This window comes from Grammomys surdaster, unplaced genomic scaffold (assembly GCF_004785775.1).
Source record: "Grammomys surdaster isolate TR1022 unplaced genomic scaffold, NIH_TR_1.0 187, whole genome shotgun sequence".
Taxonomy (NCBI): domain Eukaryota; kingdom Metazoa; phylum Chordata; class Mammalia; order Rodentia; family Muridae; genus Grammomys; species Grammomys surdaster.
The window spans coordinates 8,799,433-8,823,940 of record NW_021604632.1 but is presented as its reverse complement, the minus strand read 5'-3'; the positions used below and the strand labels follow the sequence as shown (position 1 = coordinate 8,823,940).

Genomic DNA, 24,508 nt, shown 5'->3' with positions numbered 1-24,508 from the left:
CTTTTCATTTGCAGCACTGGAATAAGTGCATGTGGTGGGGGTGGGGGTAGGGTCACTGGCTACTCAGACAGCTTCCCTCGGGGCAATGTGGGCACCCCCTGTGGTGAGGGCTGGGGTGGCGTTCTCTGGCTTGTTTCACAGTGCGTGTGTATTAGGGAACAGTACAGACCCTAGCCTCATACGTATGTCCACACATCTGGTTTTCTCCAGCCTTTGGTCATCTCCACAGCCTCTTCTTCCTGGGCCATTGCAGCACTGAATTCCACTATGCAGACACTGTCGGCTCTGCAGCCAGCACTTTCTCTGCCTGCAAAGGCCTGGTCAGCTCCAGGGACACCTAGGCTGTTTAGCTAAGATGACAATGAATCAGGGTGTCCCAATGCAAACGGGCACTTCCTGGAATCAGACTCTAGCCTGTCAGCTCCCCCTGTGCCCTACTAGCCAGGTGCCATCCAAATAAGGTAAGTAGTGCAAAAGAGGGACAAGTCCTTCCTACAGGACAGATGTCCTAGTAATGCACACATTTAAAGGCAAGGTTTGTAGAATTCAGACTTGGCAGATGCCAGTTTGCATTCTAAACCTCTAAACCCCAATCCCAATCTTTGTAAACTGGGGTTGATAGTCCCTGTGTCACAGGATTCAGTGGTGAAACGTGGAAAGGGCTCAGCCCCGTGACCAGTGTAGAAACACCAATAAATGGCAGCCATGATCTGTTTCCTGCCCAGTGGCTGTCTAGCAGAATGCTTTTGGGGAAGGAAGGAAACAGGCCCTCCACCCTTGGCAGGTGTCTGCCTAGAGATCCCGGGGGTTGGGAGCAATAGAGCCTGTCTCCAGGCGTGGCAGCCGAGTGCCCTTTGAAGGGTGAGTTTGTCATGGCTCTCTCAAATGCTGCCAGTCTCGCAGCCACAGCCGCTGCAGCCGTCGCCATTGCCGCCTGCCACAGTTGCACAGGCTCTGGCCATTCTCCCTGCTGCTGCCTTTGTTCTATTTTGGTGCCTGTGGAGGTGCAGGAAAGCTGCTGTCTTCCTCAGGTTGCTATTTAAAGACACTCTGAAAGAGGCTGCACCACTGTTCCTACCGCAGTGGCAGCCACAGCTCCTGCCCCTGCCACCGTGGGCTGCAAGACCTGTGGCCTCCAAACCCTTGGGCAGAGTGCCTCAGCAGGAGCTAGCCTGGATGCACACCATGAGACCTTGTCAAGTCTGCTCCCTGCCTCCTGTTTAGGACCCCTGAGCCATCGTCTCTCCCAAGAGCCGATCACCAGCTGCTGCTTTGCTCTTTGTCCCTGCACTGCCTCACCTATCTATATCCCTGGAACGTTTTAGCACTGGACCAGTTAGTTTCTCCCTTTTCTTCAGAGAAAATCATGCACGGTACTCCTGTCCTCTACTGCCCATCTGCAGTTCACACTTGGGATTCTTCACAATCTATGACAGGTCAGGGTGCCGTTTATCTCTAAGTCTCATAGAAATACTTTGAAAATCAATGCTCTCTGAAAGGCTCAGTAACCGTCAGTTAATCATAATGGCAGCTTGGGCTTTAATGAGTCTGTTCTCTAGCCACCAGGCGTGGATAGAATCCCTTAGACGTCAGGAATCCTGCCTCTCTTTGCTGACTTCCCTGCACTCTCGATGCAGTGTCTCAAAAGCCTGGCCTTGCTGTTGGAGTCAGCCCTAATTTCTTTTTCATAGACTTATCCAAGTGAAGCTTTAGATTTTATCAGTAAAGTATCTGGGCCAGAAGCTGCCTCCAGTTGGCTTCCCCAGCTGTCCCCCTCTCATTACGGTGGAGAGGCTGCCTGCCTTGTAGGCTTGGAGTCCAGTCCTGTTTGCTGACCCAGCAGAATTCCCCTAGTGCCCTCAGTGCTGCACAGCATCAGATGTTGTAGTGCGACACACCACTCCCACCTGACCCACATTGGACCCAATGCTACAGTAACCCTGTGTCAGCTTGTTACACACGCGTGGAAACTGAACGTTATTAGAGGGAATGTAAAGCTCTTTTCCATCTGAAACCTCGTTGTCCCTCTGTCCCTCTGTTGTTCTTTCTACTTACACATTTTAATGATGATTCAGACAGAAATTGTTCTTTATGAGTTAATATTAGTTGTGGTCCTTCAAATTTCATATCTGCCTTTTTGTTTTGCTTTATTTGGTTTGGTTTTTGACTCAGGGTTTCTCTGTGTACCTCTGGCTGTCCTGGAACTCACTCTGTAGACCAGGCTGGCCTCGAACTCAGAAATCTGCCTGCCTCTGCCTCCTGAGTGCTGGGATTATCTGCTTCATAACATTAACTACAGCTGGTGAGATGGCTCAGCCAGTAAAGGCATTTACTAAGCATGAATGGTACCTCAGTCTCCAGAGCCCACCTAAAGATGGACAGAACCAATCCACAAAGTTACCCTCTTACCTTTATATGCACACATATTATTTACATACAATAATAAATAAATAAGCTTGGCATGGTTGTGCACATCTTTAGTCTCAGCACTGATGAGGAATCTCTGTGAATTCAAGGCTACCTCAGTCTACAGAGAGTCGCATGATAGCCAGAGCTACATAGTAGACCCTATCTCAAAAAACAAAACAATAATAATTAATGATAAATAAATAAAATTTAGGGTCTGGAGAGATGGCTCAGTAATTAAGAACATATATTATCTCATGCAGAGGACCCAAGTTCAATTCTCAGCTCACATACTGCCTGTATATCCAGCCTCAAGGGTTGTGACACTTCTCACCTTGGCAGCAGGCACCTAACTCTCATGTACATACCAACACACACATAATTAAAAACAAAATAAATCTTTTTAAAAAAAAAATCTAAGGGAGTAAGGGGACATTGAGATGACTCAGAGGGTAAAGGCACCTAAAGCACTTATTACTATACCACCCAGCATTGTGAGTCCGACCCCTGGATCCTACATGATAGAAAAAGAGAACCTCTACCATGGCATCTGCATACCCACATGTATACATACATGTCAAATAAATAAGTATAAAGAATTTTAGCCTGTGTGTGTGAGAGAGAGAGAGAGAGAGAAAGAGATAAACACACATAAAACATTTACCAGCCATCAAGGTTTGGTGAGCAGTGACACCATTTTGTTCTGTTCTCCAAATAAATGATCTTTAGTTAGAGAAAGCAAGCTGATGATGGTGTACACCTTAGTCCCAGCATGTGGGAGGCAAGGCAGTTCTCTGTGAGTTCAAGGACAGCCTGGTCTACAGAGTGAGTTCCAGGACAGCCAAGGTTATGCCCCCCCCCAAAAAAAGAAAATTACAAAAAGCAAACATATACAAAATAAGCCATGTTCCCGGCTTACTCACCCCGCCCTGCCCCATACCCCTTCCTTTTCTGCCTGCTCATATTTGAGACTTCTCTATTCTTTGTCTTGAGAGCCATGTCTTTGCCCTTAGCCCGATGGCAAGCCAGACTCCTCCATGTGGCAATAATGATAAAAATCCTTTTTTATATATCATCTTGCTTAGGAAAGCAAAATATTCTCACATGCATTCTGTCTGTCGGAGCCTACAGTAGTCTTGTGAGGGGGGCAGCAGACTCGTGTTCTGTACACTTCTTTGTAGTAATGAGGAGGGTAAGTGGTTGAGATGCAGTAGTGACATTGAAGAGTCACATCTCCAAATCCATGCCATTGGGTCTGGGAACATTGCAGGTGATGTTAGTGGCTCTCCTTTGATTATGTCATCATCCTGTCTGTTTATTTAGTGTAGGAAGCCATGGCTCACATGGAGAGGTTAGAGGACAGTATAAATATATGGGATCATCTCTCCCACATGTGGGCCCCTGGGGTCCACTTCAGGTTTCCAGGCTCTGCAGTAAGCGACTTTACTTGCTGGGCCACCTCACGGACACTACTCTGTTTTAAAAGTTTTTTAGGGGCCTAGAGGCTTAATTCAGTTGTAAGAGCACGTGTTCCTGCAGAGGACCCAGGTTTGAGTCTCAGAAGACACACAGCAGCTCACAACCATCTGTAACCTCAGTCCCAAGGGATCTGATACCCTCTTCTGAACTCTATGGGCACCAGGTACACACCTGGTGCATATACATACATACAGGCAAAACCATTCACACACATAAGATTTCCAGCCTGGTCTACAGAGCAAGTTCTAGGGCAGCCAAAGCTACACAGAGAGACTCTGACTCAACCCCTCCCACCCCCCAAAAAAATTTGTATGGATTTTTAAAAGAATTTTTTGTGTAGAGGCTAGTGAGATGGCTCAGTAGTTAAGAGCAGTTGCTGTTCTTGCAGAGGATCTGGGTTTGGTTCTCAGCACCAGTGTGCATATTCCAGTTCTAGGGAATCCAACACCTCTGGTCTCCATGGGAACAATGTACATACTTGGTGCACATATGTACATGTAGGTTCTGAAAATACTCATATTTACCCATAAGATAAAAAATAAATCTTTTAAAATACACATTTATGTCTGGCATGTTGGCACATGCCTTTAATTCCAGTACTTGGGAAGCAGAGGCTTATCTCTGTGAATTCGAGGCTGGGCTGGTCTACATAGTGAGTTCCAATGCTACAGAGAGAGGCAGTGTCTCAAAACAAAACAGACCACAACACCTGTTTGTGTGTGTGTATTTGTGCTCGTGTGTGTGTGTGTGTGTGTGTATTTGTGCTCGTGTGTGTGTGTAGCTATAGGTGCTAGTGAGCCACCTGCCATAATAGCTGTTGTTATATTCATTTATCCATTCAGTCTTTCACTCACTCATTCCTCAGAGATTTGTTCTTGCCAGTTCAGTGGTAGGACTAACAAGTGTGAACAGTCCTGGCCCTCAGACAGACCACAGTCTTAGTGAAGCACTGGCAAAGCACGGCTTATTTTGCACCTACCCTGTACACTTCCTTGTGCTTGACTCCGCAGACAGTGATCTCAAAGGAGTACTCTGAGACCTCACTGTACCAGTGGGGTCACTGTGTTCCCCAGGGAAAGCCGTTTGCTCAGAATCCACGAGGCCCAGTTCACCTGCTTCTAGGGCTCTGGGGTCAGCTCCACCCATTCCCATCTAAGCAAGCTCTTCAGGCCATGCTACTCAGAATTCTCAGCACAGTCTGTAACCCACAATCTGGGAAATGTTTGCTGAGTTGTTCTGGAATAGGGCCCTCGGCCTTTAACTAGTCTCGTCTGTTGGCTCTTGCTTCCCCAGCCACAGTTCCCACATGGTGTTTTCTCTCTTGGAGAGTAAGAGGACAAGGCCTCACACAGTCACCCAGACAGGCTTCCTACTTCCTATGTGGCCTAAAGCTCCGTGTTCTCAATCCTTCTGCATCAACCTCTCCCTAGTAATAGGATTCCAAGTGTACCCTCTAGTCCAGCTCACACACAGGTGACATGGAATGAGGGTCATAGATACTAGATAAAAAAATGCCTGTGGTCCCAGTCTCAGGGAACACTGAGACAAGATGATTGCTTAAGCCCTAGAACACAAGACCATCCTGGGCAACACAGTAAGAGCTTGTCTCAAAAAACTATAAAAAGTTGGATGTTGTTAGATGCATTTATGCCATACTTAATATTTCTCCCAGCGTGTATTTAAACAGAAAAGGTTGGATTCTGGGCTTTTCCCTCTTCTAGGCTTCATCTAAAGAAGTCCTGTATCTGCCGGCGCAGTCCAGCCACCGTCTCTGCCACCTCCTTCCCCTCCCTGCCAATATTTCAGTGTCTCACTCCTGGGCTGTTCTCTGTGCCCAGGCTTCCTTTATCTCTTAGTCACAAAGGGAAGCACATCAGTCAGTGATTTCCCTTCCTTTGGCTCCTTTTTCTCTCATCTGTTGGCTCTAAAGAGAATTGAATGTATAAATACTATTGGTATATGCTACACAGACATTTAGCCTGCTTGTCCCTTCCTTCCTTCTTTCTCTCCCCCTCCCCCTCCTCTTCTTTTCATCCCTCTTTTCCTCTCTTCCTTTCTTTATTGTTATTTTGAGAAAGTGTCATACTATGTAGCTCAAGTTAGCCTTTAACCTGAAATGCCTTAGAGTTCTGATCACAGTTAGAAGCTTCTGCACCTGACTCTAAGCATTTAACTTTGTATCCTTATGTACTTAACTGTCTTAGTTAGGGTTTCCATTGCTGTGAAGAGACACCATGACCAAAGCAGGTCTTATAAAGGACAATATTTAATTGGGGCTAGTTTACAGTTTCAAAGGTTTAGTCCGTTATCAACATGATAGAAAGAATGGCAGTGTCCAGGCAGACATGGTGCTGGACAAGCCAAGAGTTCTATCTCTTGATATGAAGGCAGCCAGGAGGAGACTGGATTTTTTTTCACACTGGGAGTAGTTTGAACATTTAAGACCTTAAAGCCCCACCTCCACAATGATACACTTCCTCCAATAAGGCCACACCTCCTAGTCATGCCACTCCATATGGACCAAGTATTCAAATACCCGAGTCTGTGGGGGCCAAACCTGTTCAAACCGCCACAACAACCTACTGTCCAATAAACCTTAAAAGATTAAACATATGGTAGAGTACTTGCATGTGCAAGACCCCTGGTTTGATCCGAAGACAGAAGAAGGGGGCAGGAAGAGAAAAATTAGAGATGAAGGGCCTCTGCTGCCGTATCTCTTGAGTCCTCCTTTCTGTAAATGTCTTGACTGTGACCATTTATATTATTTTGTTTGCTTGAGACAGGGTTATACTTATCCAAGGCTAGCCCCAGGCTTGCTCCATAGCATAAGATAACCTTCCTGTTTTTACCCCCGCCCAAGTGCTGAGATAATCGTGTGCTCCACTGTGCCCTGATGTATCCTCAGCCCCCGTTGTGTTTTCCTGATCCCACATAGTAACGATGCAGCAGTCACTTCACTCGGCCCAGTTCCATCGGTAAATCACCTTACAGTTAATTCTTATCTGTTAAAGTCATTTTAAAAAAATTTTCCCCCTTGGGATAAAGAAATGGTTACCAGCACTCCCAGGTGCCTGTAACTCTCGTTCCAGGGGATCCGATACCCTCTGGCTTCCAGGGCCACCTGCACACACGTGGTGCACAAAAACAAACTCATGCAGGGGCACATACATAGACATAAAGAGTAAAGAAAAAAGCTTGGTTGTTTTGTTTTTTAAAAATTTCCCTTGGGCTGCAGAGATAGCTCAGTAGGTAAAAACCTGAGTCCAAACACTAGAACCTGCACCAGAAAAGCTGGTACAGTGTGTGTGGTCATAATACCTTTACTGGGAAGGTGGGGACAGGCAGTCCTTGGGCCTCACTGGCTAGGCAGCCTAGCCTGTTTAGTGATCTCCAAGCTCTGCCTTGCACAAAAAGGCAAGCAACTCCTGATGAATGCCACACAAGGTTTTCCTCTGACCGCCACATGTATGTGTACATACAGGAAACATGTGACACACAAAAGAAAAAATTATCTTTTTGGTTTTTGTTTTAGATGTCACCCACGTTGGCCTCGGACTCACTGTGTATGAATGTTTTGCTGCATGTATGTCTGTGTACCACAGAAGAGGGATTGTATGTTCTAGAACCGATGGGGTTACAGTTGGTTGTCAGCCACCAGGTGGCTGCTGGGAATCGATCTCTGTCCTGTACAAAAGCTGTAGTACTCTTATCACTCTCATGGCAATCCTCCAGCCTCCGTGATCTTTCTTTATTCATGCCCTACTCTCATTTCTCTGATGCTCTCCCCACAGAGCTCCTCGGACTTCACATGATATACACACTGCATGTGGATGAAAAAATTGACATCTTGTCTTTCTGCTTCTTCCTTATGTTTAAAATAATTTTAAAAATTAAAGCAAGGACTAGAGAGATGACTGGGGGCTAAGAGCACTGGCTGTCCTTCAGAGGACCCAGGTTCAGCTCCCTCCCATCATCCACACGGCAGCTCACAACTCTGTCTGAAGATTCGGTTCCAGGGATTCTGGCTTCTAAGGGCACTGCCAATGTGCAGTGCACAGCCATACATGAGACAAAATACCCATACAAATAAATCATATGTACATTAAAATAAATCTTATATTTATAGAGTGCGCACGTGTGTGTGTGTGTGTGTGTGTGTGTGTGTGTGTGTGTAAATCTCTATGGACATGGTGGCACACAACCTTTATTCCTAACACTGGGGAGGCAGAGATAAGCACATCTCAAAGAATTTAAGGCCAGCCTGGTCTACATAGCAAGTGCCAGGCTAGCCAGAGCTAACATATTGAGACTCTGTCTCAAATAATAAAAATGTGTGTGTGTGTGTGTGTGTGTGTGTGTGTGTGTGTGTGTGTCTGTCTGTCTGTCTGTCTGCTCACTTCTGAGCTCCCTCACTAACTTGCATTAGAAAGGTAGTCTGGCTAAAGACGCTCTTTTTTTCTTCCTGTAGTTTCCAAATATTCTGACTTGTGGTTATGTGGTTTTTATAACCACATAAATAAACATATTTAGGATCTAACAAGAATACCTGCCATTTACTTCTTCTTTTGATCTTAACTCAAAGATACAGCTTTGCAGGAATGTTCTGAGCTTCCGGAAAGAGTCCATGGCTGTTTTTTCTGCTTTTCCATTTGAAAGCGCACCTGTGTGCCCAAGGCAGTTCTGCTCACGCTGTTCTTTTTAGTAAGCCTTCTGTGTATCAGCCACGCCAACCCCAAACATTGCCCTTGTCACTGAAACCCCCAAGCTGGCCAACAGGAGGGGTAGGAAAATGACTGTGTGTGGCACCCAGTCTCCACTGACTGCTGGTGAGATACCTCAACTCCAGCCCTTCCAAGGAGGATTCAGACAAGGAAGCTGGTTCTTCTTTAAGCTCTCCTGACCTAGGGGCTGGGGGGCGGGAGTGGTGTACAGCTCAGTGTAGAGGACATGGTTAGCATTAGGTCCAATGCCTATGTGAGATTCCAACGCCAACAAGGAAACACCCCGGAAATCACAAAGAGCTTCTCCCTCTGTCCAATGCTACTGGCAGCCACCTACTGCCCTGAGTCCTTCTGAATGAGATGAAGCACCTCCCCACTATACCCATGCCCCTTTCCTCTCCCTGGAGTTTTGGGGCTTGATTGTGTGTGTGTGTGTGTGTGTGTGTGTGTATGTGTGTTGTGTGTGTGTAGATGACAGGTGTGTGTGTAAATGGTAGGTTTGGGGTGTGTACATGGCAAGTGTGTTTTGTGTATATGCATAGATGGCAGGTGTGTGCGGTGTGTGTGTAGATGGCAGGTGTGTGTGTGTGTGTGTGTGTGTGTGTGTGTGTGTGTATGTAGATGGCAGGGTGTTGAAGTGAGAAGTTCCCCCCACAGGATTGCTTGTATCCTGCCCACCTCAGAGGGTCCTGTGAATAATGTTACCTTTGAACTTTCCCTGTATTCAGCCCGATCCTTAGGATCTGGGGACAATTGTTGGCTGGCAGGAAGCTTTGGTCCTTGGGAAGTTCAGAGGAAGTCCCATGAAGTGTAGGACTGGAAAGCAGCACAGGAGGGTGGGTCGCTAAGATGGACCCATTAATTAAGAAGAAGGCTTTGCTTAACACTCACTCACCTAAACAAGGTCCAGAGCCTATAACAGGAGCTCAGACCCCTCAAGGGTGCCATGTATACCGTGTGTCTGCAGAAGCACTACTGTTGTTTAAGGACATAACAGTGCCCAGGGGAAATTCCTCCCCCGGCCCCTGGAAGAGCAGAATGCCTCAGACTCACCCCAGTTAAAGAGGTGAAGCTGCCTTTCTTTGAGTGGTGGGTGTCTCTAGGAGAAAGAAGTTTCTTAGGGCTCTGGATGTAGCTCAGCTGGCAGAGCACTTGCCTAGCCCTGGGTTCAGTTCCTGCATGGCTGAAAACTGACAAGGTGCACGCATCTGTACTCTTGGCCTCTGGAAGAAGGCAGGAAGGAGTTCAAAGTCATCCTTGGCTACCTAGAGAGTCGGAAGCCGAGGACAGCAAGCTAGCTCAGTGGATAGAGGCACTTGCTGCCAAACCTGACGACTGGAGTTCAATTCCTGGGACCCACATGGTAGAAGAAGACAACTGATTCACATCCTTACACACTCGTGTGAGTCACAGCACATGTGCATTCACATACATATACAAATACTAAATAAATATAATTTTATTATAAATACAACATTTTAAATTACTTTTGCTTAGAAACTACTTTATCTCAAGTGGCTAGATGTCAAGGGGACTTGCTAATGGATCCCAAAGCCATTCCTTGATGCCACCCAATATGTGTCACAGTGATGCCCCATGCACCAGCAGAGTGTTATAGCTGGTCTCCCTCCCACCCCAAAGGCAGATGACTTCCTTTGATCCTGATAATCAGGCACACCGTTTACCTCTCTGTAGGGACCTCACTGTGTGGCCCGTGCCTCCCTCTCCTCTGGGCTTTGGCTGCCAGAGGAGCCAGTTCATTATCCATCTCTTTAGCACCAGTACATGGCCTGGGTACCACGCAGACCCTTCATAATGACAGAATGAATGGTAACCGTGGGGCAGGAGCTGTGCAGTCCTCCTCTTTTCTGGAATCATCTCATTTTCACTCTGCCAAAAAAAGGTGAAGACAGGTTAGCAGAGTGTGGCCAGGGCTAGTTAGGGCTGGATGCTTGCCTTCTTCCTGGTGTGTCTAGTTGCTCTTTGAGAAAGCCCAGGACATGCCTTACAGCATCTTAGCAAGTTCAGCTCATAGGCTCAGGACTTACTGGAGCAACATTTGGAAAAGGAACAGACATGGTAGAACTCATTGTGTAAAACTGTGTTCCCATGCAAAACAAAAGCATAAGGCCCCCATTAAAGGGGAGGTTAGGGAGGAGAGAGACGGCCCAGCGGTTTAGAGCACTTGTTGCTTTTTCAGAAGACATAGGTTCAATTCCTAGCATGCACAGAGCAGCTCACAACTGTCCATAAGTCCAGTCCTAGGATGCACATGATGCACAGACATCCATGCAAGCAAAGCACTCATACACATAGGATAAATGCACCCTTAAAAACAGTTTTAAAAAGAGGGCCCAGGCAGTGGTGGAGCATGCCTTTAATCTCAGCACTTGGGAGGCAGAGGTAGGTAGATCTCTATGAGTTCAAGACCAGCCTGGTCTATAGAGTGAGTTCAAGTTCTAGAACAGCCAAGGATACACAGAAAAACTGTGTCTCAAAAAACCACCCCCCCAAAAGAGAGAGGAAGTGGCATTAATCATAATAAGATGCAGTTTTCCCTTCTCCCCCAGAATCTCCATTTACTTGTCCAGGTGGTTACTGATTGCCATTCAGGTTGCTCTAAGGAGAAACTGACGTGCGAAATAATTGCATGCTTTTTACAGCTCATCTTTACTCTGTGCGGTGTCAATCTGAAATGCAAATAGAAGAGTATTTAACTCATACACAGAATCACCAGAATTACAGTGTGTACCCCCCGCATCTTGCACGTGCATGTGCATTTCCGTCATTGAAAACTGGAAGAACATGCAAAAACGAGCACAACTATGTCCTTCCTTACTCACACGCCTGCTGTCAGCCTGCATCGCCATTAGGCTGGGGCCGGGGAAGCAAGGGCAACAGGGTGGCCTGCTCCCTTCTGTGTCAATGTCTCTAGGTAAATGTTAGGCCAAAACAAAGAGTGGATGAGTGGGAGAGGGTGTTACATAGAGTTCCCTTGCCATCTGCCTTTCTGAGACAGCCATTACTGTCTTGTGTGGTGGGCACAGGTTCTAGCTGCAGTGGAGCTGTGTGGTGGGCACAGGTTCTAGCTGCAGTGGAGCTGTGTGGTGGGCACAGGTTCTAGCTGCAGTGGAGCTGTGTGGTGGGCACAGGTTCTAGCTGCAGTGGACTGGTGGGACTCTCCGGGCTGTCAGTGCCTCCATTTGCTCAGTTGTAAGAGTAACAGACACATGGACCTGCTTCTGGCTGGGATTACTGATCTCCCACTCACTGAAAGTCTGTCAGAGTCTTGTGTTCATGGCACATAATCAGCACAGTCAAGGTCACTTGTGTGGGACAGCGCGCATCTCCTCTGCTCACATCCCTGCCCCACTCTTTCACTACATGTCACTTACAAGCCATAAATCCAATACAAATGGTTAATAATTTTAATATTTCAATAATAGGTCATTAAAGCAGGTCACAGGCTTGGGGAACTAGACTGGTTATCTGGTACTGATGTTCTCAGAGTCACGAGGCTGGCCAGGAGTGGCATGTATGCCTTCGTTCCATCACAAATGTGTTACATCATCTGCCAGATGCCAGTTATTTTGTGAAGTCCTGGCCCGCAGTAGAAGAAAGCAAGACATGGCCCTGGCATCAGTAGTGTTTATGATCTAATGAGGAAAACATTTTCAATTATCAATTCCCAACATGAATGAAAAACAAAATCACAACAAATATTTAAATTATAATTGTGATAAGGGCTGCAAACAGAATTTGAGGATGAGCGTTAGAGAGAAAAGCCCTCGGAAGCGGTATCTTGGCAGTGGATATAGGATAAACAGGACATGAGTAGCCTCACAGCTTCACAGGGGTGGAGCTCTGCTGAGAGAAAAGGTCCACAGAGCCAGAGTGCAGGCAGCCTGGCGAGGCCCGATGAGGGAAGGCAGGGCCCACGGCTTTTAGGGGAACCCTGTTCTCTACCTTGTCCCACCCATCCCCGGTGCCATGATGACCAAGAACCTCAAGTTAGAGGGGTTCTGATTTCTCATAGCAAGTCCAAGACACAAAACAGCACACTGGGGTTTGTCTGGGGCTGAGATGCCTGGGAGAGTCTGGGCCAGACCATGTGTTTGTTGCCCAATGTTTCTGGTCATTTCTGCAGTTCACTATACCTAAAATAGAACTCCTTTTCCTCTGCCCTCTGCCCTCTGCCCTCTGCCCTCTGCCCTCTGCCCTCTGCCCTCTGCCCTCTGCTCTGCTCTGCTCTGCTCTGCGCTTAGGGCCTTAAATGTGTTCTGTTTTGGTTTAGTTCTTTTTTTATTTGTTTTATTGTTGTTTGGGGCTTTTTTTTTTTTTTTGCTTTATTTTGAAACAGGGTCTCATATCCCAGGCTGGCACTGAGTCCTCTATTGTAGGTGAGGCCAGCTTTGAACTGCTGATCCTTCTGCTGCTACCTTCCAGGAGTAGAGATCAGAGCCAGGTGTCACCATGCTAAGCCACATTCTGTTTTTTTGTTTGTTTGTTTGTTTGTTTTTTGTTTTTTTGAGACAGGGTTTCTCTGTGTAGCCCTGGCTGTCCTGGAACTCACTCTGTAGACCAGGCTGGCCTCAAACTCAGAAATCCACCTGCCTCTGCCTCCCAAGTGCTGGGATTAAAGGCGTGCGCCACCACCGCCCGGCCACATTCTGTTTTACACTCACACGGACTTATCTGCTCTTCCCTGCTTTCCTGTAATTCTTTTCAGGGCTGGTTCTAGGTGTAGCCTTGACTATTCTGGAACTTACTATAGAGACAAGGCTGGCCTTGAACTCACAGAGATCTGCCAGCTTCTGTCTTCTGAGTGCTGGGATTAAAGGTCTATGCCTTAACAAAAATCTTAAACTAGAACCAAACATATCTCTATCCCTCAGAAGGATGAGGCATGGGGATCCCAGGTTTATAGCCAGTCTGTATCTCAGAAGATGGTGAGCTGGGTCCGTGGTAAAGGCTGTTGCCATCAAGCCTTTGACCTTAGTTCTACCTCAGGATCTACATTGCAGAGGGAGAGCCGAGTCCTATATGTGTGCTATACATACACACAGAGGCCCTGAGGGAGATGTGGGCAGCCAGTTGCTCTAGAAGCATCTATACCCAGGCAGTCTCAGCTGTCTTTGTCCTGAGGCCTCTGCTGTCCTTTGACTGAAGGGGGAGAGTCTAGGAGCTATACTCAGGTCTGAAAATAATGAGGCGTGCCAAAAATCCACAGTGAGGTGTTGCGGGGAATCAGCCACAAAGGACTCTTATGTGGGGCACTGCCAGCTCCCTCCTCCAGGTTGGAGGGTCCCTGCATTGTCTTCACAAGAGAGCCAGAGGCTGCTTCCCAGGAGACCTGTGGTCATGACCCTGTCTCTGTCCAGGTGCTGAGCGATGTCCTCAAGGATCTCTATCACCTGCTGAAGCATGTGGTGCGTTTGGAACCCGATGGTGTCGCCAAGCTGCATGCCCAGCTGGCCCTGGAGGAGCTGGATGAGATCATGAGGAACTTCCTGTTCCCACCCCAGAAGCTGGAGAAGAAGATCGTGGTCCTGCCATAGACCTGTTCACAGACCATGGAAGACAGCGGGAGTGAGAGGGTGGGGGAGGAACCAAGCAGCCAAAGCAGTGGCCCCACACCTCTCAGCGGCTGTCTCCACTGCCTCCTTGGTCCAGACCTAAGGTCTGCCATAACCCTAAGGTATCTGAATGGTGCTGGCTACTTGGGTGTTCAGGGCTACCTTTCTAGAGCATCCATTTGATCATTCTGCATCTGGCCCAAAGCACGTGCAGTTACAAGGATGAATTCCATCTAATCAGTACGCTCTTCATTGTCCTGAGCCATTTAGAGGAGATGTGTATCTAACTGTGGAGCATTTTCTTCCAGCTGGAGAAGCTGCCTCCCACCCCACCCCCGCCCAGGTCCCATGTTGCTATTCTTTCATAGTGAGATGATTCTGCCTTCGATGAGGAGCAGGCAAGCCATCAGCTGGGTGTGCAGCTGTGGGGAGGGGAAGGAAGCACTGCTTAAACATACAGAGTACAAAAGAATAACATGACCTTGGCTGGAATGATCAGCCCGTGTGAATGTGGTCACTGAGCTGGTTGACTCTTGCAGAGGAAGAGTCAGCCCTGTGTGTCCTCTGGGGCATTTTTTTTTTCCTGCTGCCTCTGTTTTTACTTGGAGCTGTCATTCAGTCCTCTGCAGGGTGATGCTGAGACCATGGAGTGGTCTGAGAGAGGCAGGCAGAGCATACGCTGTACATGGGTGGCCTGCCGCCAGCTCACTGCAACAATTTTAGATTTAGCACTGTGGTCACCCACTCTTGTATTTATGTATTGTGGTGTTTTCATTGCAAATAACAAAAAAGAAAAAAAAAGATGGAGACTGGGGAGATATGGCGATACCTCAGTCCTAAAGTACTTCCCATAGAAACATGAGGACCTCCACTCCATCCTCTGTACCCACATGAAAACACTGCTTCTGGCAGCATGTGCCTGCAATCCTAGGGGCCAGAGGAGGGTGCAGAGACAGGTGCATCTTGAAGGCTCACTGGCCAGCCAATCTAATCTACTCCGAGGGCTCTAAGCCAACAAGAGACACACTCCCCCACCCCTTTCTCTCTCTCCCTCTCCCTCTCTCTCCCTCTCCCTCTCTCTCCTGGGAAACAGCACCCAAAGTTGTCCTCTGGCCTACACACACACATACTCATAGTGTGTATACCCACATGAACATACACACACACACAAACATATACACACATGCATAGTGTGTGTGCAGAGTCACCGACATGGACACACAAAAGAAATGGAAGGAACAGGCTGTGTTGCCTACACCTTTATAAGATGAATTTGGCACTCACTGCTCCTCAGCAGGGCAGAGCTAAGCATGGAGCTTTGTCACGGTACTTTCTCTCCACTTTCTGGGGTGTCCTGATCTAAAGGAAGCAGAAATCAAACTGTGACAATGCAAGGGACTAAGGTGCTGACATTAAGGTGCTCTTGCCTGTTAAAAGCCAGCCAGATTACACAGACTTCTCAGCTCAGCTTTCCTCATAGGCATCCCCAGAAAGGTGCCAGTCACTGATACAAACCACAGGCAGTATATCAAGCAAAGGATCAAACAAGGCTGTTGTCTGTGGTGGCACACACCTTTGATCCCAGCACTTGGGAGGCAGAGGCAGGTGGATTTCTGAGTTCAAGGCCAGCCTGATCTACCGAGTGAGTTCAGGACAGCCAGAGCTACACAGAGAAACCCTGTCACGAAAAAATAGAACAAAGGTCCTTGGATGTTTTGAAGAAATATTTCTGTTCAGCTATTGTAGCAGTATTAGTTTATATTTTTCAAATCAAGAATGTCTATAAAGTCAGGGTTGGAGCTGCTGCTGCTTCTCCTCCTCCTCCTCCTCCTCCTCCTCCTCCTCCTCTTCCTCCTCCTTCTTCTTCTTCTTTTTAAGGTTTTTTTGAGACAGGGTTTCTCTTTGTAGCCCTGGCTGTCCTGGAACCCACCTCTGTATACCAGGCTGGCCTTGAACTCAGAAATGCACCTGCCTCTGCCTCCCAAGTGCTGGGATTAAAGGCATGTGCCACCACAGCCCAGCAGGGTTGGAGCTTCTTAAGACAGTGTTTCTTAGCCTTTAGAATACATATGACCTAAGGCTGGAGAGATGGCTCGCCAGTTAAGAGTGCATACTGATCTTTCGGAGGACCCAAGTTTGGTTCCCAGCACCCACATGAGGCACTCTCAATGGCCTGTGACTCCAACTCCAGAAGATTGACGTCTCTGGCTTCTTGGGAGCACCAGCACTCACTTGTACATACCCCCACAAATACACAGACACACATGTAATTAAAAGTAATTTTAAAATTATATATAATATTGTGATAGTTTGTACATGCTTGGCCAAGAGAGTGGCACTGTTGGGAGGTGTGGCCTTGTTGGAGTGAGTGTGTCATTGTGGGTGTGGGCTTAATATCCTCATCCTAGCAGCCTGGAAGTCAGTTTCCTCATTGCAGCCTTCAGATGAAGATGTAGAACTCTCAGCTCTACCTGCACCAAACCGGACTGGATGCTGCCATGCTCCTGATGATAATGGACTGAACCTCTGAACCTGTAAGCCAGCCCCAATTACATGTTGTCCTTATAAGAGTTGTCTTGGTCATGATGTCTGTTCACAGCAGTAAATCCCTAACTAAGACAAATAACATTTTAAAAGCTACAGCCTGCTTCAGACATGCAGTTGAGTATGCTAGGCAGTCTGAGTACCACCCACTGCATTGACGTCAGTGTGCTCTAACTTTGAGGATGTTCATGATGACTTTGAGGATCTTCTCCATCTGAATGCATACACCCCTCAGAGCCTTGGTCCCTTTATCTCTGTGCGTAAATTGACTCTTAGTTGGAACTAATCAAAGGACTTAAAGTATTTGATTTTATTGTTTTTTGGTGTGCTCAATTTGAGAGAGTAATTTTTTCTTCCTGACTTCATTATCAAATTCAAAGGGAAGATTATTTGGTGTAACCCTTGTAAGCATGACCAAATTATTAAGAACTATCAAATAACTCTTCTAAGTTAGGCATGGTAGTTAATACTTATAACCACAGCACTCATGTGGCTGAGACAGGCAGCTTTTAGTAAGTTCAAAGTCAGATTTGGGCATGTAGCCCAAATCACAGTATGGAATGCCATCTGAAAAAATAAACTCCTAGGGGCTGAAGACGTCACTCAGCTGGAGGGATGCTTGCCTAACAGACACACAGCACTGGATTCCATCCCCAGACACCCTGGTATAGACCTGTAATCCCAGCACTTTGGACATAAAGGCAAAAGGATCATAAATTCAAAGCCATCTTCAGCTACATAGCTAACCTGGGCAACAGGAAACACTATCTCAATTATATTTTTTATTGTAAATTTATTCATGTGCATATTGTGTTTCTGAATGAGAAGCTCTAAGGAAAGAGAATAATCGATAGGAAAAGCACAAACATAAATTCTAAAAGGTCCAGAATTCCATCTGGGCCTGGTAGCACAGACCTATAATCCCAGCTACTGGGGAGTTGAGGCTGGAGGGTGAAAAGCTCAAGGCCTGCCTGGGCTACAGTGAGTTCATGGAAACTCTGTGAGGGCTGATCTCAAAGGAAACTGTAGAGGCAGGAGCATATACCTACCTCTATGGGAGGCAGCCATGTTGCTCGGCCTTCATGAGGGCCTACACTCAATCCCAGCCCTGAAAACAAATGTCACAAACCCCAAAGCTGACATATGGCAGGAAGAGTCATGCTTGCCTGCACAACAGATCCTGAGAGCTCTCTGTCCCACCTCTGTCCGTTTGTCCTCCCTCAAGGGGCAGTCCTCTTCTGCTTCCCCTATTAGTCCTTCCATCCCACATCTGTCACTGCCAAGCCTGAGAACATGAGTTCAAATCTCAGGATCTACATGGTAGAAGGAAAGGCCTGATTCCCCCAGGTTGGCCTCTGACTTCCACACATACCCTGACAAGAACGCCCCTCCCCAGTAAATGAATGTAACAAAACATTCTCAGTTAAAGTTGCAGGAAAAATGAGTCAGGAGTGAGGATGTCGAGTGGCTGGGGTGAGGGCTTCTGGGAGTTGAGGTACAGTGGCCTGGCTGGGAAGCTGGTAGCTGTGGAAGCCAAAGACGGAGGGCTGACCACATGACACAGGAGGAAGATCGGGGGAGAAAAGGAAGAACAGGCACAAAGCCCCAGGAGAGGAGGTTTGAGGAAGAGCTGGGGTCCAGACAGAGGAAGAGGAAAGTGGGGGCGACAGGGGGAAGCAGGAAGGGGTGCAGGCGGGGTGTTCACGGAACAAAGGAGACAGACACAGACCAATTTCTCCACTTCTTTCAGCTTGTTTCTAGAAAGTGCTATGTGGTGTGTGTTGTAAGATTGGAAATAAATATAACCACACAGCCCCTTTTCTATTTTCTCCTCAGTCACAAGAAAGCAGCAGGCAGATCTCTATCTGCACCCCTCCACCTATCTCTGGGCAGTGTGGTTTCAGTTGCTCGTCCAACAGCAGAAAGAGGACAGCAAGTGTGTGCGTCTGCCAGGGTCCTCCCACCAGGGTACTCCACCCACCTGGTCCTGTCCCTTTATCTCAGAGGACACCTGAGTGAAGTGCTGCCATCTGCCTGTAACTCTCACCAGGGGTCGGGGGTGGCCATGACCCGGGAAAGTTGATTGCTTTGCAGAATAAACTGAGAGGATGAGCCATCTGATTGACCTGCTGAAACCAGAGCGAGTCTTCCATACTTCCCCACAGTCAGGCTTTCTATGACTCTAGAGTAGAAATGGCAGCTGAGTCCTGAATGTGTGTTGAGAGCTAACCACCTTTCCCTCACTGGGTGGCTGCCTTCCCAGAGCCCTGCAGAGGCCATGACCTCGAGGGCCTGTCCTGGCTGTGTCCTGCCGCAGGCTGGCTTGTGCTGCAGTCACATGCGCAGCCTCACTGCGGAGTGCTGCACCTCTGATGCATGCACCACTCTGCTCGGAGCTCAGTGTTTGCTTTGCTTGGGGGCTGGGAATGAGTCTTTCTGCTCTGTCTGCATCTGTACTGCAGCCTCTTCCCAGCTGGCCAGCTCAGGCTGTGCTCTGCACACATACTGGCAAGGGAAAAGGGAAGCCAGACCTCACAGACCCTGGGAGGGACTATGCCCTCTTAGCATTTGAGGGTCATCCCTGTCCCCCCCCCCCCCCACAGCTCCTCTAAGTGACCCAGCAGCTCTGTGATCCCAAAGATTCCTTTCTGCCCCTCCCCAAGGTGACCGTCTGTGGTCTCCAAGGACCAGAGAGTAGCAAAATCACTTACTTTGTTTCCTTCAGTTTGTACAGCTAAGTTGCAGAATCCCTGCTCTGGGGGCACTGAGCTCCCAGCCTTGTCTGTCCTGGCCAAGGTACTGTTTTCTACCTTGGAAGATGCTCCATGAAACACCATGGACACTGCTGGATGCTGGAGTTGCTTCTCCACTGAAGCAAAAACCTTTCACACTGGGAGTTCAGCTCAGTAGTAGAGGGCTTGCCTGGCATGCATGAACCTGGGTTCGATCCCCAGTACACACACATACACACACACACACCACAACACATGTAGAGAGACAGACAGACATTAGTGGGAGCGACATGGAGAGGGAGGGAAAAAGAAAGATATCATGCTCATATATTTGAATTGCAAACGCAGGCGTTGCACACGCAGACCCTGTGGTGGTTTGAATGAGAACAGCCCTCACAGGTCATATGTTTGAATACTTGCTCTCCAGTTGGTACTGCCTAAGAAGAATCAGTAGCTGTGGTCTTGTTGAAGGACGTGTGCTACTTGGGTCAGGCTTTAAGGTGATGCCTAGCTGCCTCTGTGTGCACTCTCAGAGGGTATATGGTGTGTGGATTATAAATTTAGTGGAGCCAGGCATGGTGGCGCAGGCCTTTAATCCCAGCACTCTACTGAGGCAGAGTTCTCTAAATCTGAGACCAGCCTGGTCTCTATAGTGAGCCCCAAGCTAGCCAAGGCTACATAGGAAGACTGTCCAAGAGGAGGAGGAGAAGATGAAGGAGAAGAAGGGGGAAGAGGAGAAGAAGAAGAGAAAAAGAAGAAAAGGAACAAGAAGAGGAAGAAGAAGGAGGAGGAGGAGGAGGAGGAGGAGGAAGAAGAAGAAGAAGAAGAAGAAGAAGAAGAAGAAGAAGAAGAAGAAGAAGAAATAACTTTATTGTATGTATAACAAAACTGTCCACAGTAATACCTCCACTTAATCCAAGACTGTCATTGACAGACCAGTATGTGGTTCCTTCGGCTCTTTCTTCATGTATATGTATGTGTATGTGTGCATGTGCACATGTATGCCTGTGCATGTGAGCCCAGCACTCACCTGACAGGACTCCTCTAGCTAGCTGGCCTTCTCCAGGGTCTGTTCTCTGCTGTGCTCAGCTTCACCTGACACTCACGTGAGTATTGAGGATCCAAGGGCTGACCATGGAGCCATGAAGGAAAACATCCAACATCAACCTCTGCCCCCCCCACACACACACACAAAGGTTCACACTTCACACATACTCCCCAGTGCAGGGTTCAGCCTGTTACCCCAGTGGGGATGGTAGCTGTGTCTCTTAATCTGTGTAGCAATCACGATGACCATAGTGATCACTATAGAGTTTCTTATGCCCTTCTGTGCAGTTAACACAGTCACTCACACTGGGCCTGTGAGGTATATATTGTCATTGTTTGGTTATGTTTGTTTAAGACAGGGTCTCTTGGAGTTCAGGGTGGCCTCAAACTCACTGTGTGGGTGAAAGTGGCCGTTAACGGCTGATCCTTCTGCTTCTGCCTCCTGAATGTTAGGTTATAGGCATGTCCCACTATATCCACCTGAGATAGGTGGTATTATTATTATTTCTGTTTTACTGATGGGAAAATGAGGGCATACAAGAGCTCAATTGCTTGCTTCGATTACAGAGGTAGTAAGAAGTAGGCAAACCAGTATTGGAGGGGGCAGTGTGGTTCCAAAATTTGTATTTATCCACCAGGCTTTGTCACTGTCCCTCTTTGTTCTCAGTGTTGGTGAGATTTAAAAAAAAAGTTTCCTGCTTACTTAAGTGGACAGCCTGTGTCAGGCCAGCTTACCCGAAGTTCATTCAAAACAGAACCATCTTAGGCCAATGACTAGAGGCACAGTGAGACCCTGTCTCAAACTAAACTAGGTAACTGTCTTAGCTGAGAACCGAGCCTTAGACATCAACACTGGCCAGTGCTGACCATCTCTACTTTTTGACCTTGTAGGTTTTTTGGTTTGGTTTTGGTTTTCTTGACACAGGGTTTCTCTGTGTAGCCCTGGCTGTCCTGGAACTCACTCTGTAGACCAGGCTGGCCTCGAACTCATAGAGAACTGCCTGTCCCTATCACAGAGGTCTGCATAACTCTGCCTCCCGAGTACAAATATTAAAGGCATGCACCCCAACGCTTGGCTGACCTTGTAGTTCTTGTAGAAAATAGAGACTGGGTTTTTTAAAGTTCTCATTCCCCTTCCTCCACGCTTTGGTGGCTTTTATTCATTTTTTATGGAGTGCTTAGATAATAGAATGTTAATACTGCCTCTCTGGAGTCAAGCTACAAATATACAAACCAAGAAAAATGTAGCACACTGGGCAGTGTTTCTAGCTTGTAAGCCCAGCAGTCCAGACATAGAGGCAGGTGGATCTCTGTGACTTCAGGGCCACCCTGTGTCAAAAAGGGAAAGAACCTACAGCAAGTGTTTCTCTGTGAAGGTTGTTTGCCCCTTCCATCTCCTATAAGGAGCCTTAGTTCTCAGAATTTATTTTTAAAATGATGATGGATTTGTCAGGGGAGGGGGAGAAGGTGGGGAAGAAAGTGGGAGAAAGAGAAAATATGGGGGAGGGAGAACTGGGGTTATAGACCATTATGAGCTGCCTGAGGCGGGAGCTAAACCCTGGTCCTCTGCGAGAACTGTGACTGTTCTTAACCACTGAGCCATCTGTCCAGCCCAAGACAATGGGTCGTTTTTAACTGGTATTCCTTACAAGATACTCGGATCGTATCCACATTAGTAGCTGTAAAGGAGCCATTCCTTTAGAGAGGAAAATATGGTGGATGGATGGTTTTCTTTTGGAGACGGGAAAATAGGATCCAGAGAGGTGAGTGGCATTCCTGTCTATTTATTGGTTTTTGTTTTGTTGCTGTTGCCTTGTGAAACAAGGCCTCACGTAGCCCAGGCTGTCTCAGACTTGCTCCACCTCCCAAGTGCTGGGATTACAGATATTCACCACACAGCTGACCAGCTGACAGAGCTGCAGAAAGCTGGAGTAGCCAGAGTTATTTAAGAGAAGGCAGTCTGCAATGACGCTGTGGGCCACAGGAACTCTCCCTTCTGGGGACCTAGAAAAACTCCTGGGCCTTTAAGTGGTTTATTAAATGACAAATGCTTCATCTTCACTGTGTACCTCAGGAGCTGACACTGGCTCAGACAGGGCCCTGGGTGGGGCTTTTCTGGGGTGCAGCCCCATCCTCACACGCACAGGCAGCCACCTGGTGCTGGAGAACAAAGCCGCTCTGCACTTCAGAGCCTCTGGCAAGAACTCCTGCATATACACAACATGCAGACGTTCACTGGACCACACACCACTCAGAACATCAAAACCTCCAGCCACAATACGAGTCTTAAAGGAAGGCCAGCCTGAGCCAGATGTGTTAGTACAGGCCTATAAGCATGGCTCTTAAGAGAAAGAGGCAGGAGGATCAGGAATTAATTCAAAGTCATCTGTGCTATGCATTGAGTTCAAGGCCAGTGCAGGCTGCATGGGACCCAGTAACAGAATGAGAGAGGGGCAGAGGAGTGAGCTGGAAAAATAGGTAGTTTTTATCTGAAAGAGAAAAAGGTAATGCTGATATTCAAGGAACTGGGCTGAAATGATTTCCACCCCAACCCCCACCAAAAAGTCTTGTTCAGAGATTTACAAAACTCGAGCCCTCGAATCAGTCAAGTGGCTACTTGCCCATGCCTAATACCAGGCCCATGTAAATCACTGGACTTAACCTCGTGAACTTCTGGAGACCACCCTTCCCCTATCCTTTGAGTCAAAGAATACCTTAAAATACAGATATCCTGTGATGTAGTCCGTGAACTTTACCAAAGGTTGTCTAAGCAGCCCAGTCACTCCTGGAAGAAACTGGCTACTTTCCTGACTGTTAGAAGCACTTTGCCTATAAAAAGGTTGTTGGGACTCCCACTTTAGGTGGCCCAGAGACAGGGAGGCCTAGGGACCAACCCTGTTATCCTGCTTTCCTGGTGTTTCTCCCTGGCTTTCCTGATCACCAGCTCAAATTTGCATAACTTTCTTTCTACTGGCCCTGGACTCACTGTTAAGTGGTTTTTGTATATTTTTAAGTTTTTATTAGTTTAATATATATGGTTGCTTTGGCTGCATGTATGTCTATGCATCATGTGCATGCCTGGTGCAGCAGATAGCATCCAGTGCCCTTGGACTGGAGTTACAGACAGGCATAGGTGCTGGGAATTAAACCTAGGTCCTTTGGAAGGGCGGTGTCTTAATTAGGGTTTTACTGCTGTGAAGAGACACCATGACCAAGGCAACTCTTATAAGGACAACATTTAATTGGGGCTGGCTTACTGGTTCTGAGGTTCAGTCCAGTATCATCAAAGCAGGAAGCACAGCAGTGTCCAGGCACACATGGTGCAGGAAGAGCTGAAAGCACTACATATTTATCTGAAGGCCACTAGAAGACTGGCCTGCAGGAAGCTAGGATGAGGGACGGTCTTAAAGCCCACATCCACAGTGACATATTTCCTCCAACAAAGCCACACCTACTCCAACAAGGTCACACCTCCTAATAGTGCCACTCCCTGGACCAAGCATACACAAACCACCATAGGTACTCAGAGCTCTAGAGGATCTCTCTCCAGCCCCCCCCCCACATTGTTATATTTTTGGGGGTTTTGTTTTTTTAGGTCAGTTAGTTCTAAGATGTGCCTGTCACTAAGGCAGGTGGTGCCAGAGGACAAGGGGTCTGTACTGCTCTTTTGAGCTCTGGAGCACACGACCAGAGGGACTGCCTCTCACTTGCTCCTTGGTGCAAGAAATGTCCTTGCAAATAATCTCAGCCAAGGAGAACCCTTGGGATGTGCACTCAACCCTGGATACATAATAGAGTCACTTGGGAAATGTAAAATATTCAAGCCTGGGGCCTACCCCAGTGGCTCGGAGAAAATTGATCTGGGATGGGTTCCAGCCATTAGTGTTTTTAAAAAAGTCCTGTGGGCTTTAAAAAAATCTAATTTATAACAGACAGGAGTGAGAGCCACTGCATTGGTGTGTGTGTGTGTGTGTGTGTGTGTGTGTGTGTGTGTGTGTGTGTG

General features: G+C 47.5%; 1 protein-coding gene across 1 annotated transcript in view; it reads left to right on the top strand.

The window, feature by feature from the left end:
- Tango6 (transport and golgi organization 6 homolog) overlaps positions 1-14,420 on the top strand; it is a 169,434-nt gene extending 155,014 nt beyond the window's left edge. The window contains exon 18 of the mRNA XM_028768603.1: positions 13,988-14,420. Within this exon, the coding sequence (XP_028624436.1) occupies positions 13,988-14,164 (177 nt within the window). The 3' untranslated portion in view covers positions 14,165-14,420. The remainder of the gene's footprint in view (positions 1-13,987) is intronic.
- The last annotated feature ends 10,088 nt before the right edge of the window (positions 14,421-24,508 follow it).